General features: G+C 44.6%; 1 protein-coding gene across 4 annotated transcripts in view; it reads left to right on the forward strand.

The window, feature by feature from the left end:
* The first annotated feature begins 1370 nt into the window (after window positions 1-1370).
* LOC122946540 (class I histocompatibility antigen, F10 alpha chain-like) overlaps window positions 1371-14112 on the forward strand; it is a 131924-nt gene continuing 119182 nt past the window's right edge. Inside the window, exon 1 of one of the 4 annotated variants that reach the window (XM_044306242.1) lies at window positions 1371-1534. In XM_044306242.1, the coding sequence (XP_044162177.1) occupies window positions 1477-1534 (58 nt within the window). In that variant the 5' untranslated portion in view covers window positions 1371-1476. The remainder of the gene's footprint in view (window positions 1535-14112) is intronic. The other 3 variants (XM_044306247.1, XM_044306244.1, XM_044306245.1) reach the window with 3 other exon arrangements.

Here is a 14112-nt window from a genome sequence, read left to right on the forward strand (position 1 = left end):
AAGAATGGGAGAGCATTCCTATTTCTAAACTTGAGAAACTGGTCTCCTCGGTCCCCAGACGTCTGTTGAGTGTTGTAAGAAGAAGGGGAGATGCCACACAGCGGTGAAAATGGCCTTGTCCCAACTTTTTGGGGATTTGTTGACACCATGAAATTCTGATTCAACATATTTTTCCCTTAAAATGGTACATTTTCTCAGTTTAAACTTTTGTTCCGTGATTTATGTTCTATTCTGAATAAAATATTAGAAGTTGGCGCCTCCACATCATTGCATTCAGTATTTATTCACGATTTGTATAGTGTCCCAACTTTTTTGGAATCCGGTTTGTATACTTTGATGGGAACATTTCACAGATAACTCTTGATGAATAGAAAATTTGAGCCGTTACTTTAGTTTTCTCGTACACTGGAAGGCGGACATTTCTCAGTGATTAGAGGCTCCTCTGCAGCATCATCTGAGCTCAGACCCTGTTCTCACAGGACTCGGGGTGAAGGGCGTCCATGATATGGATTCATGTTTTATGGTGATATTACAGTTAGGCCTCCTGCACACAAACGTTTTTTGTTTCCGTTTGGCAGAAAGCTTTTTCAATTCCATATATGGAACCATTCATTTCAATGGGTCCGCAAAAAAACTGAATGTACTCTGTATGCATTCAGTTTCCGTTTTTAATTTCAGTTCAAAGATAAAACAGGTCATATTATTGCCCGCAAATCATGTCCCGTGGCTCCATTCAAGTCAATGGGGCTGTAAAATGAACGGATACAGAATGCATCCGTATGTTTTCCGTATCTGTTCCATTTTTTGCGGAACCGTCTATTGAAAATGTCATGCCCAGCCGAATTTTAGAATGTAATTACTGTATATGCCTTGTTTCCGTTCCTCAAAAAACGGAAACCAAAAACGGAACGGAAACTGAGACAGTACTGAAACAAAAAAAAATTAAAAATGGATCCGTTTAAAACGGACCGCAAAACCATCCAGTCTTCTGCAGGAGGCCTTATAATTAAAAATAAAAAAAACTGACTTTCTACCACTCATCTGTTCAACTTATTTTGGCAAAATTAATTGTAATTGATCCCATACCACAAAGGGTTAAGAAGGTCCTTACGGATTATGGAGTTTAGCCAATTCACTTTGAATCAGCTAAATTCCATCATAGTTCTGTACCTGACCACCAGGGGGCTGAGAGGTCCGTACCGTGTATGGAGTTTAGACACAACCTTCACAGGTTCTCTAAAATCCCCAGCCTCCACTTTCACTTTCTCCGGCGTCTAACCTCTCCGGCCTCGCTCTGCCCGGCAACTGCTGATCCTCTGCAGAATCATTTTCCTATTGGAGGGAAGTGTAAGCGCCGTCCAATCAGAGCGGAGCTCCTCCAGTGCACAGAGTGACTGGGATCCTCTATTACAGCTGCGCTCGTCTGGGGGACACTTAGGTTCTTGTCACTCGGGGCCCCCAATATATCAGAGGAGGATGGGGAAGATGTTCCCCCTCGTTGTGCTTCTCCTCCATGTGTCTGCGGTGTATTCTGGTGAGTATGGAGGCTCTAGGACCGGGGTATTCTGTGTAGTCTGTAGTGTCAGTGCAGTGTCAGTGTGTTGTAGTCTATAAGACGCAGGAAATCGCTGGAGAAGCCGCACATGTAGCCTGCGCCATAGCGATCTTCTGTCTGTCGGTAGAGATCGGTGCGATCATCGTATGGCGGTCTGACCCCCGCTGTATGGACACAATGTGGAGGAGAACGCCAAATGTGTGATACAATGTAGGGGCTGAGAGGAGGGATAAAGTGCGCCAAATGTATCATAGACGTGCGCCAATTTCTAACAGTTTATTGAAGTGTATTCACATCAGCCGTGAGGTCGTGTAAGGAAAGAAATGTCACTGAGCTGCGCCAAATCCTCTCCATGCGCCATATTCCTGCAGTATAACTTCTGCTGAGTAAAGTCCGGGCTGGAAGCAGAAACCTGGAGCAGAATAAGAATCTGAGCCAAAGGGATGACTGGGGCTGTGGGAATAGACGAGGCTGAAGTTGGTTTCGTCCAGTTTCTTATTCACTGAAGTTGGTTTCTTATTCGGCAGTTTCTTATACATTACTATGACAAATAAACCTTTTTTCCTCTTATTCCTCTGCAGTAAATCAGTTTTTTTTCTACATAAATGTTAAATATTATTTGTGAACAATCAGATTAATAAAAAAAAATCTACATTATTGGTGTTTTTACTGAAAAAAACGATAGTGAAAAATGGATGAAAAAAATATGCATTTTGAATAAGTAACTGAGGAATATAAGGGGTTAAACGCCGTTGGGCCACTAATCAAAGGGTTAAAATATAAAGAGTAAGGGCCCCTCCATAACACCCAACTGTATCCAGCCTGGCCCAAACTGTGGATTGGCATTAAAACAGGTGCCAACCTTGCCAACTATATACATTTTCAGCATTTTGAATAAGTAACTGGTGATTTTAAGGGGTTAAACGCCGTTGGGCCACTGATATAAGGGTGGAAATATAAAGAGTAATGACCCCCCCATAATACCCAACTGTACCCAGCCTGGCCCAAACTGTGGATTGGCAAGAAAACAGGTGCCAACCTTGCCAACTATATACATTTTTGGCATTTTGAATAAGTAACTGAGGAATATAAGGGGTTAAACGCTGTTGGGCCACTAATCTAAGGGAGGAAATATAAAGAGCAAGGACCCCTCCATAATACCCAACTGTATCCAGCCTGGCCCAAACTGGATTGGCAAGAAAACAGGTGCCAACCTTGCCAACTATATACATTTTCAACATTTTGAATAAGTAACTGAGGAATATAAGGGGTTAAACGCTGTTGGGCCACTAATCTAAGGGTGTAAATATAAAGAGTAAGGGCCCCTCCATAATACCCAAATGTACCCAGCCTGGCCCAAACTGTGGATTGGCAGGAAAACAGGTGCCAACCTTGCCAACTATATACATTTTCAGCATTTTGAATAAGTAACTGAGGAATATAAGGGGTTAAACGCTGTTGGGCCACTAATCTAAGGGTAGAAATACAAAGAGTAAGGACCCCTCCATAATACCCATTTGTATCCAGCTTGGCCCAAACTGTGGATTGGCAAGAAAACAGGTGCCAACCTTGCCAACTATATACATTTTCAGCATTTTGAATAAGTAACTGAAGAATATAAGGGGTTAAACGCTGTTGGGCCACTGATCTAAGGGTGTACATATATAGAGTAAGGGCCCCTCCATAATACCCAAATGTACCCAGCCTGGCCCAAACTGTGGATTGGCAGGAAAACAGGTGCCAACCTTGCCAACTATATACATTTTCTACATTTTGAAAAAGTAACTGAGGAATATAAGGGGTTAAACGCCGTTGGGCCACTAATCTAAGGGTGTAAATATATAGAGTAAGGGCCCCTCCATAATACCCAACTGTATCCAGCCTGGCCCAAACTGTGGATTGAAACAAGACCTATATTGTATTGTTGTAAATATATGGACCTACAGATAACGGGGGAGATTTATCAAAATCTGTCCAAAGGAAAAGTTGATGAGTTGAACATAAACCAATCAGATCGCTTCTTTCATTTTGTAGAATCCTTGTTAATAATGAACGAAGCGATCTGATTGGTTGCTATGGACAACTCAGCAACTTTTCTATGGACAGGTGTTAATAAATCTCCCCCAACATGTTATTTTTTTTTCCAGAGAAATGCACTGTGTGGAAACAATACTTTCCAAGAGTTGTTAAATTTTTTCAGACTAACAATGTATCTTTGCTCTTTGAGGACACAGTGACATAACTCTTCCAATTCTCCACCTACAGACCATGAGGTGGAATATTGGAAGAGTTATGAGGGTGCAATTTAACAACTCTTGGAAAGTATTGTTTCCACACAGTGCATTTCTCTGGAAAAAAAAATAACATGTTGGGGGAGATTTATTAACACCTGTCCATAGAAAAGTTGCTGAGTTGTCCATAGCAACCAATCAGATCGCTTCGTTCATTATTAACAAGGATTCTACAAAATGAAAGAAGCGATCTGATTGGTTTATGTTCAACTCATCAACTTTTCCTTTGGACAGATTTTGATAAATCTCCCCCGTTATCTGTAGGTCCATATATTTACAACAATACAATATAGGTCTTGTTTCAATCCACAGTTTGGGCCAGGCTGGATACAGTTGGGTATTATGGAGGGGTCCTTACTCTTTGTATTTCTACCCTTAGATCAGTGGCCCAACAGCATTTAACCCCTTAAATTCCTCAGTTACTTATTCAAAATGTAGAAAATGTATATAGTTGGCAAGGTTGGCACTTGTTTTCCTGCCAATCCACAGTTTGGGCCAGGCTGGGTACATTTGGGTATTATGGAGGGGTCCTTACTCTTTGTATTTCTACCCTTAGATCAGTGGCCCAACAGCATTTAACCCCTTAAATTCCTCAGTTACTTATTCAAAATGCTGAAAATGTATATAGTTGGCAAGGTTGGCACCTATTTTAATGCCAATCCACAGTTTGGGCCAGGCTGGATACAGTTGGGTATTATAGAGGGGTCCTTACTCTTTATATTCCCTCCCTTAGATTAGTGGCCCAACAGCGTTTAACCCCTTAAAATCACCAGTTACTTATTCAAAATGGTGAAAATGTATATAGTTGGCAAGGTTGGCACCTGTTTTCCTGCCAATCCACAGTTTGAGCCAGGCTGGATACATTTGGGTATTATGGAGGGGCCCTTACTCTATATATTTACACCCTTAGATTAGTGGCCCAACAGCATTTAACCCCTTATATTCCTCAGTTACTTATTCAAAATGCTGAAAATGTATATAGTTGGCAAGGTTGGCACCTGTTTTCTTGCCAATCCACAGTTTGGGCCAGGCTGGATACAGTTGGGTATTATGGAGGGGTCCTTACTCTTTATATTTCCACCCTTAGATTAGTGACCCAACAGCGTTTAACCCCTTATATTCCTCAGTTACTTATTCAAAATGCGGAAAATGTATATAGTTGGCAAGGTTGGCACCAGTTTTCTTGCCAATCCACAGTTTGGGCCAGGCTGGGTACAGTTTGGTATTATGGAGGGGTCCTTACTCTTTATATTTCAACCCTTAGATCAGTGGCCCAACGGCGTTTAACCCCTTTAATTCCTCAGTTACTTATTCAAAATGCTGAAAATGTATATAGTTGGCAAGGTTGGCACCTGTTTTCTTGCCAATCCACAGTTTGGGCCAGGCTGGGTACAGTTGGGTGTTATGGAGGGGTCCTTACTCTTTATATTTCTACCCTTAGATCAGTGGCCCAACGGCGTTTAACCCCTTAAATTCCTCAGTTACTTATTCAAAATGCTGAAAATGTATATAGTTGGCAAGGTTGGCACCTGTTTTCTTGCCAATCCACAGTTTGGGCCAGGCTGGATACAGTTGGGTATTATGGAGGGGTCCTTACTCTTTATATTTCCACCCTTAGATTAGTGACCCAACAGCGTTTAACCCCTTATATTCCTCAGTTACTTATTCAAAATGCGGAAAATGTATATAGTTGGCAAGGTTGGCACCAGTTTTCTTGCCAATCCACAGTTTGGGCCAGGCTGGGTACAGTTTGGTATTATGGAGGGGTCCTTACTCTTTATATTTCAACCCTTAGATCAGTGGCCCAACGGCGTTTAACCCCTTTAATTCCTCAGTTACTTATTCAAAATGCTGAAAATGTATATAGTTGGCAAGGTTGGCACCTGTTTTCTTGCCAATCCACAGTTTGGGCCAGGCTGGGTACAGTTGGGTGTTATGGAGGGGTCCTTACTCTTTATATTTCTACCCTTAGATCAGTGGCCCAACGGCGTTTAACCCCTTAAATTCCTCAGTTACTTATTCAAAATGCTGAAAATGTATATAGTTGGCAAGGTTGGCACCTGTTTTCTTGCCAATCCACAGTTTGGGCCAGGCTGGGTACAGTTGGTCGTTATGGAGGGGTCCTTACTCTTTATATTTCTACCCTTAGATCAGTGGCCCAACAGCGTTTAACCCCTTAAATTCCTCAGTTACTTATTCAAAATGCATTTTTTTTCATCCATTTTTCACTATCGTTTTTTTTTAGTAAAAACACAAATAATATCGATTTTTTTTTTTTTTATTAATCTGATTGTTCACAAATAATATTTAACATTTATGTAGAAAAAAAACAGATTTACTGCAGAGGAATAAGAGGAAAAAAGGTTTATTTGTCATAGTAATGTATAAGAAACTGCCGAATAAGAAACCAACTTCAGTGAATAAGAAACTGGACGAATAAGAAACCAACTTCAGCCTCGTTGGGAATAGTTACCCCAGTAATGGGAACCAGTCATCTAGTGAGCGGTACTGGGCTCAAACCCAGGGAGGCTGTAGTAGGGGCCTGTTGTGGGGCTGAGAAGAAGCCATAGATCTTATTGACCTGCAGGTCCTGGACTGGACTGGGTGACACTGGGAGATGTGACATAGCGGGAGCCAGTGTGTGTGATATTCAGGGGGCACAGTGTGGGGTAGTGTAATATTCAGGGGGCACAGTGTGGGGCAGTGTAATATTCAGGGGGCACAGTGTGGGGCAGTGTAATATTCAGGGGGCACAGTGTGGGGCAGTGTAATATTCAGGGGGCACAGTGTGGGGCAGTGTAATATTCAGGGGGCACAGTGTGGGGCAGTGTAATATTCAGGGGGCACAGTGTGGGGCAGTGTAATATTCAGGGGGCACAGTGTGGGGCAGTGTAATATTCAGGGGGCACAGTGTGGGGCAGTGTAATATTCAGGGGGCACAGTGTGGAACAGTGTAATATTCAGGGGGCACGGTGTGGGGCAGTGTAATTTTCAAAACAGCTGATTGGCAGGGGTCCTGGGTGTCGGACCCCCACTGATCAGATACTGATTACCTATGCAGAGGATAGGTCATCAGTAAAATAAAATGTTGGAAACCCCTTTTAAAGCCGATCTGTCACCTCCAAAATGTATTTCAGTATACCGGTACACGCCGCCATGTAAGACCGGTACCCAGAAAACATAACCTTGCCTGTATTGTTAAAATCCGGATCTCTATAGCTGAGAAATGCTCCTCTTTATTGTTATATAAATTTATGGGAGCCATTTACTAATCTGAAATACGGCTACATTAGGCGTATTTCAGACGCAGATGGCGGCACAACTAACCGTATATGTGACGTTTTCCCGCTCACACCAGGTGTAAGATTGTGGGTGTAGCATGGGCGGGGAAGGACCGGCAGGCCCATCTCATTCATCATTTTGTACACCTGTTTTAGAAAATGGTCTAAATGTGAGACAGACAGGACGCCGTATTACATTTAGACTGGTGCTGGATGCACCGACGTTATGTATAGGCCGGCGACTCTTCATAACGTCGGCAGAACCACCGCCAGCACGGGGGCTTTATGAAGACCAGCATCTAAAACGCCAGTCCTGATAAATGTGCCCCTATGTTTTTGGCGCACAGTAGACGGGACTGCTCCATTTGGTGCACCGTTGCTCACAAGAGTATGATTATGTTTCGGGGCACCTACTCAATATGGCGGTATGCTTACTTTGAAGGTGACAGACTCTTTAAAGGAAACCTGTAAGAGGGGTAAAGTAATTCCCGCCATTTACAGCTAATCGACTGCTCATGTGTCTGTTATAAATATCTGCCTGTTCCTTGGCTCCATTTATGGACTGTGAGGTTCTAGATCAGAGCACTAAAGATCTGTGCCTGTGATGGTCCAGGTCCTGGTCACCAGTGAGAGCAGCAGGTCCCTCTGGACCAGAGGATGTGAGGCCTGTGCAGATCTGAGGAGAGGGGTCTCTGAGTGGAGGTTTGTACGGCTGCTCTGATAAGTAGCACTTGGAGCGTGTGAGCTGGCAAAGCAACCAGCAGTGGTCTGGCAGAGGTGGGCCGTGGAGAAGGAGGGTCTGATAGTCTTCCATGTGGACCAGTGGCGGGGTTGTCAACCCTCCACAAATTTGTAAAAATAGGTGACTTTTTTTCCTGTGTACGTGAAAAAATAAAGATAATTACACTCACCGGTAATTGGATTTTCCAGAGTCCATGACGGCACCATGAGAGCGGGTCCGCCTCCCAGGACAGGAGACCCACAGGCATAAGGCCTCATGCACACCACCATTGTGTGCATCCGTGTCCATTGTTCCGTTTTCCGTGATTTTCTGCGGACCCATTGACTTTCAATGGGTCCGTTGAAAACTCGGAAAATGCACCGTTGTTCATCCGCATCCGTGATCCGTGTTTCCTGTCCGTCAAAAAAATAGGAACTTTCCAATTTTTTTGACAGACAACGGTTCGCGGACCCATTCAAGTCAATGGGTCATTGTCATCCGCGTCCGTGATCAGTGTCCGTAGGCTACTTTCACACAGATGGATCGCAGATCAGCTTTTTCAGAGCTGAGTTTTCACTTCACTTCATAGTGATGGGGACGCTTCAAGTTAGAATATACTAAAAACTGTGTACATGACTGCCCCCTGCTGCCTGGCAGCACCCGATCTCTTACAGGGGGCTGTGATCCGCCGCACCTGAGGGGTTAATTGTGCATATCATAGCCCCCTGCAAGAGATCAGGTGCCGCCAGGCAGCAGGGGGCAGACCCCCCTCCCTCCCCAGTTTTAAATTCATTGGTGGCCAGTGCGGCCACTAATACAATGGGAGGGTAGGAGGAGCCACCCTATACCAGGCCATGTGACACAGGCTACCAGGTGCACAGAATGTTACCAATGATAAACTGAGGCACATTCCATATATATCAAGGAAAAAAACCACAGAATGAAGTGGCCTAAATGGGGTTTTGAGCCCTTCCTCCCAAACACTGTGGTGTGTTTATACCCGGGGGAGCAATCCCTCCGCACGTGATCCGCTGCTGACAGCAATCGCCAGCAAAAATGCATACAATGGAGGATGTCGGCAGCGGACCACATGCACCACAAAGACATCCTACTGTCACGGATGGTGTTGCAGAAAGCTGGAACTTATAAATAAACATCCGACTGGCTTGATCCCAAACTAAGGAGCATATGGGTGAGCCCTAAAAACCCCTAGAGCTCACCCTGGCTGCTATGCCCATGCAAAGGTCTTTATGGAAGACGATGGCATGCCCACATACCTTATACTATGTGACACCTGAAAACCCTATAATAGTGAGGTGACACTACCAACGGCTCCCTGCACTTAATACGGACGGAGTGAGGGTCACCTACAATCAAGCCAGCAAGGAAACACAAATAAAGGAAACAGACTTATCTGAGGAATCAGGAGAAGCAGCCTCCAGCAGTGAACAACTCATCCAGGAAGAAGTATAAACCGCAAAGTGAGGCAGTATGGGAGGGAATATAAAGGGAGACAATCAGTGCAAATAGGTGACAGCTGGGAGAAGGAAAGGAGATGACAAAGTGAAACCAAAACAAAGAACGTCATGCAAGAGGTAGCGAAGAGCGTCTAACAGACCTTCTCACAGAGCTGGCGGTGACACCTACACAAGATGGAATAATGTGTGGATGAGAATATGAAAATCCATAAATCACTGCAAACGGTGCACCACAATAATATGCTACTGACAATACTGGCCAAACCCTCATGCTGATGTTAGGGGGGTGCATGTGGTCCGCTGCCGTTAGCAGCGGATCACATGCCGATCAATTGCTCCCCGGGGTATAAACACACTACAGTTTTTGCGGTTTTGAGCACTTCCTCCCATTTCCCATCCATACCACTTCATTCTGTGATTTTTTTTTTACTTAATGCCAAATCTTTATCTAATCCCCTCTGGAGAAATTCTAAAATCTATCAATACTGAGCTGACAGGAAGGGGAAGGAGGTATCCCTAAAAACTTAAAGAAACTTACCAAACTCTAGCATATTTGCCTGTAGTCACTTCTTTCCTACTCTTTAACCCCTTCCCGACCAGTGCCGTAATAGTACAGCGCAGCGGGACGTGACTTGCCGCCCAGCGCAGTACTATTACGGCGCGCTGATTGGGCGGGTGCAAGAGCTGCGCCCGTCCGATCAGCTGCAGGGGACCGGCTGTTCCCGTTAGCCGTATCCCTGCTGTATGCGCCGGCAACGGTTAAAACACTGATGCCGGCGCATTAACACTTCTCTGCCGCGGGGGCCTAAAGGGTTAACAAAGTTTGTAAAATCAGTTTTGAGTAGCTTGAGGGGTGTAGTTTTTACAATAGGGTCATTTATGGGTGGTCTCCACTATGTAAGCCCCACAAAGTGACTTCAGACCTGAACTGGTCCTTAAAAAGTGGGTTTTGGAAATGTTCTTAAAAATTTTAAAAATTGCTTCTAAAATTCTAAGCCTTCTAACGTCCTAAAAAAATAAAATGACATTTACAAAATGATGCCAACATAAAGGAGACCTATGGGCAATGTTAAGTAATAAATATTTTATGAGGTATCACTTTCTGTTTTAAAAGCAGAGAATTATTTTTTTTGAAAATTGCAAATTTTTCATAATTTTGGGTAATTTTGTCATATTTTCATAAATAAAAGATGAACTATATTGACTCAAATTTATGACTTTCATGAAGTACAATGTGTCATGAGAAAACTAATCTCTGGAAGGACCCATGGCTCCCTGACCGACAGCAGTCTCAACCAGGTGAACCATGCCCGACGGGGCCAAAAGGGGGCTATCAAAATCACAGAAGCTCTGTCCTCCCTTATTTTGTTCAACACCTTGGGAATTAAATGTAACGGAGTGAAGGCATACAGAAGACCCCTGTCCCAAGGTTGGAGGAATGCATCTACTGCTGTGGGAGAATCACCTGGAGAAAGGGAGAAGAACCTTCTTACCTTCCTGTTCCTTTTTGTAGTGAAGAGGTCTATATCTGGCACCCCCCACAGGCTTACTATTCTGGCAAATACCTACTGATTTAAGGACCATTCCCTCTGGTCTAGACGGTTTTAAATCAGGAAGTTCACTTTCCAGTTGTCTACACCTCTGATATGTAGGGCTGATAGTGACAACACATTCCCATCCAGCAAGGAGAATATCTGACTCTCAAATCCCATCAACTCCTTGGATCGGGTTCCCCCTCGATGATTTAAATAGGCCCCACGGAACCCTTGTCAGACAACACCTTTAAATGTCGGTACTGAAGCCAAGGCAGAATCTCCTGCAAAGTCTTCGGAACCGCTGTCAATTCTTTTGCGTTGGAAGAAATCTCCCAATCTGCACTGCCCCAGGATCCCTGAAAGACTCTGTCCAGAACATGGCTCCCCCACCCAGACGGACTGGCATCTGTAGTGACTACTAAAGATTTTAACACCTTCCACGGGACCCCCTGATCTAGATTCTCGTGCACCAGCCACCGACGGGTCTTCCTGGATATGAGAATCTTGTTGTCCAGCTCCTCCAGTCTCCCTGACCAGGACTGAAGAATCTCCCACTGGAGACACCTGGAATGGACATGAGCCGACAGAACTGCCGGAATGCAAGATGGGGTACCAAGGATGGACATAGCTTTTCTGACTGAAACGTAAGGGCATAGAATCAAATTCCGCACCACTGACCTTACTTTGTCCAAGGTCAAAAAGGATCTCTGGGAGGTCGAGTTCAATAATATCCCCAGGAACCTCTGCGACTGTTGGGGGATCATTCTGGATTTCTCCATGTTCACTATCCACCCCAATGATTCCAGGGTCTGAATTACTTGATTTACCTGAGAAAGACAACTCTGCCTGGATGGGGCCACCAAAAAAAAATCGTCCAGGTACGGGACCAATAAAATGTCCTTCTCTCTTATGTGAGCCGCCATTTCTGCCACCAGCTTGGTAAATATACTGGGAGCCATGGAAATCCCGAATGGAAGCACCTGGAACCGACAGTGTCTTATTCTCCCCTTCAGATGCAGTGCCGCTCTCAGAAACTTTTGATGACCAGGAATCGGCAGATGGTAATTCGCATCCTTTATATCCAGCACTACCATAAAGCAATCCTTGTAAGGGCTCCTGCACACGACCATTGTTGTTTTGCAGTCTGTTTTTCACTGATCCGTTGTTCCGTATCTGAGTTTTTTTTTCTCCGATTTAGGGCTCGTTCACACGACCATGCTGTTTTTTGCGGTACGGAACAGGAGGCCCATTATAGAAATGCCTATTCTTGTCCACAAGACGGACAAGAATAGGACAGGACTCATAATTTTTGTGGGGCCATGCAACGGATGCGGACAGCATCTTTTGAGGAGCCATTGAAATTATGGTTCCGTATACAGACCGTTTGCGGAACGCAGAAAACGGCTCGTATACGGAACGCAAAATACGTTGGTGTGAACGAGCCCCTAAGTCCTCTTCCGTTCCGTTATTCCACAAAATATATCTGTATGGTTTCCGTATTCGATCCGTTTTTGTAATCACCAAACACATGAGCAATATGGGCTAGGCATATAATTTCTACAGTATGGATCCGCAAAATACGGATGACATACAGATGTGTTCCGTGTGCGTTCCGTATTTTTTGTGGACCCATTGACTTGAATGGGGTCTCGGACCGTGATTTGCAGACAATAATAGGACATTCACTACTTTTTTGCGGAACGGAAATACGGAAATGGAATGCACACAGAGTACCTTCCGTTGTTTTTGCGGACCCATTGAAGTGAATGGTTCCGCAATACAGTCCGCAAAAAAAAAAAAAAACTGAAAGGAAGCGGATAGAAAATACGTTCGTGTGCATGAGCCCTAAAGGAGATCTATTACAGATTTCTGGATTCGGGCAGCACGTTGTGCGGCTCCATAGAAATGAATGGGTCCGCGATTCCATTCCGCAAAATGCGGAATAGAATTGCGGACGTGTGAATGGACACTAAGGGACTGTTTTCATTGTACACATTCATGGTTTCTCCACAGTGTGTCCCATATATACAATTGCAAGAAAAAGTAAGTGAACCCTTTGGAATGATATGGATTTTTGCACAAATTGGTCATAAAATGCGATCTGATCTTCATCTAAGTCACAATAGACAATCCCAGTCTGCTTAACTAATAACACACAAATAATTATATGTTACCATGTTTTTATTGAACACACCATGTAAACATTCACAGTGCAGGTGGAAAAAGTATGTGAACCCTTGGCTTTAATAGATGGTTAAACCTCCTTTGGCAGCAATAACTTCAACCAAACGTTCCCTGTAGTTGCAGATCAGACGTGCACAACGGTCAGGAGTAATTCTTGACCATTCCTCTTTACAGAACTGTTTCAGTTCAGCAATATTCTTGGGATGTCTGGTGTGAATCGCTTTCTTGAGGTCATGTCACAGCATCTCAATCGGGTTGAGGTCAGGACTCTGACTGGGCCACTCCAGAAGGCGTATTTTCTTCTGTTTAAAGGGATTCTGTCACCTCCCCTAACCCAAAAAACGATTTTAAAGCAGCCATGAAGCACAGCTTACCTGGATTAGGCTGTGCTCTTTTATCTTGCAATCCGTCCAGCAGTTTCTGCAAAAAACTACTTTTATTGATATGCAAATGTGTCCTGAAGGTGCCCAGAAGGGGGTTTTGTTCCTCTTAGAGAGCCCAGGACCGCCCCTCTTACAGTGCCCAGCCCGCCTTCCTTGCACTGTCTAACCGCCCCCAGCCTGCCACAGCCTCTCCTCCCCCCTCCCTCACGCCGAACGAACTCTCGCACAGGCGCAGTACCCACTGAGGGCTGCGCCTGTGCGATCTGCAGGAGACTGAGGGCAGGAGCTTCATCCTCGTCACTGGGCATGCGCTGAGCCCAGTGACGTCCGATGCTCGCTCTTCCCTCAGTCAGCAGTTCGTTCGGCGTGAGGGAGGGGGGAGGAGAGGCTGTGGCAGGCTGGGGACGGTTAGACAGTGCAAGGAAGGCGGGCTGGGCACTGTAAGAGGGGCGGTCCTGGGCTCTCTAAGAGGAACAAAACGCCCCTCTGGGCACCTTCAGGACACATTTGCATATCAATAAAAGTAGTTTTTTGCAGAAACTGCTGGACGGATTACAAGATAAAAGAGCACAGCCTAATCAAGGTAAGCTGTGCTTCATGGCTGCTTTAAAATCGTTTTTTGGGTTAGGGGAGGTGACAGAATCCCTTTAAGCCATTCTGTTGTTGATTTACTTCTATGCTTTG

The sequence above is a fragment of the Bufo gargarizans genome, chromosome 9 (assembly GCF_014858855.1).
Source record: "Bufo gargarizans isolate SCDJY-AF-19 chromosome 9, ASM1485885v1, whole genome shotgun sequence".
NCBI classification, from domain to species: domain Eukaryota; kingdom Metazoa; phylum Chordata; class Amphibia; order Anura; family Bufonidae; genus Bufo; species Bufo gargarizans.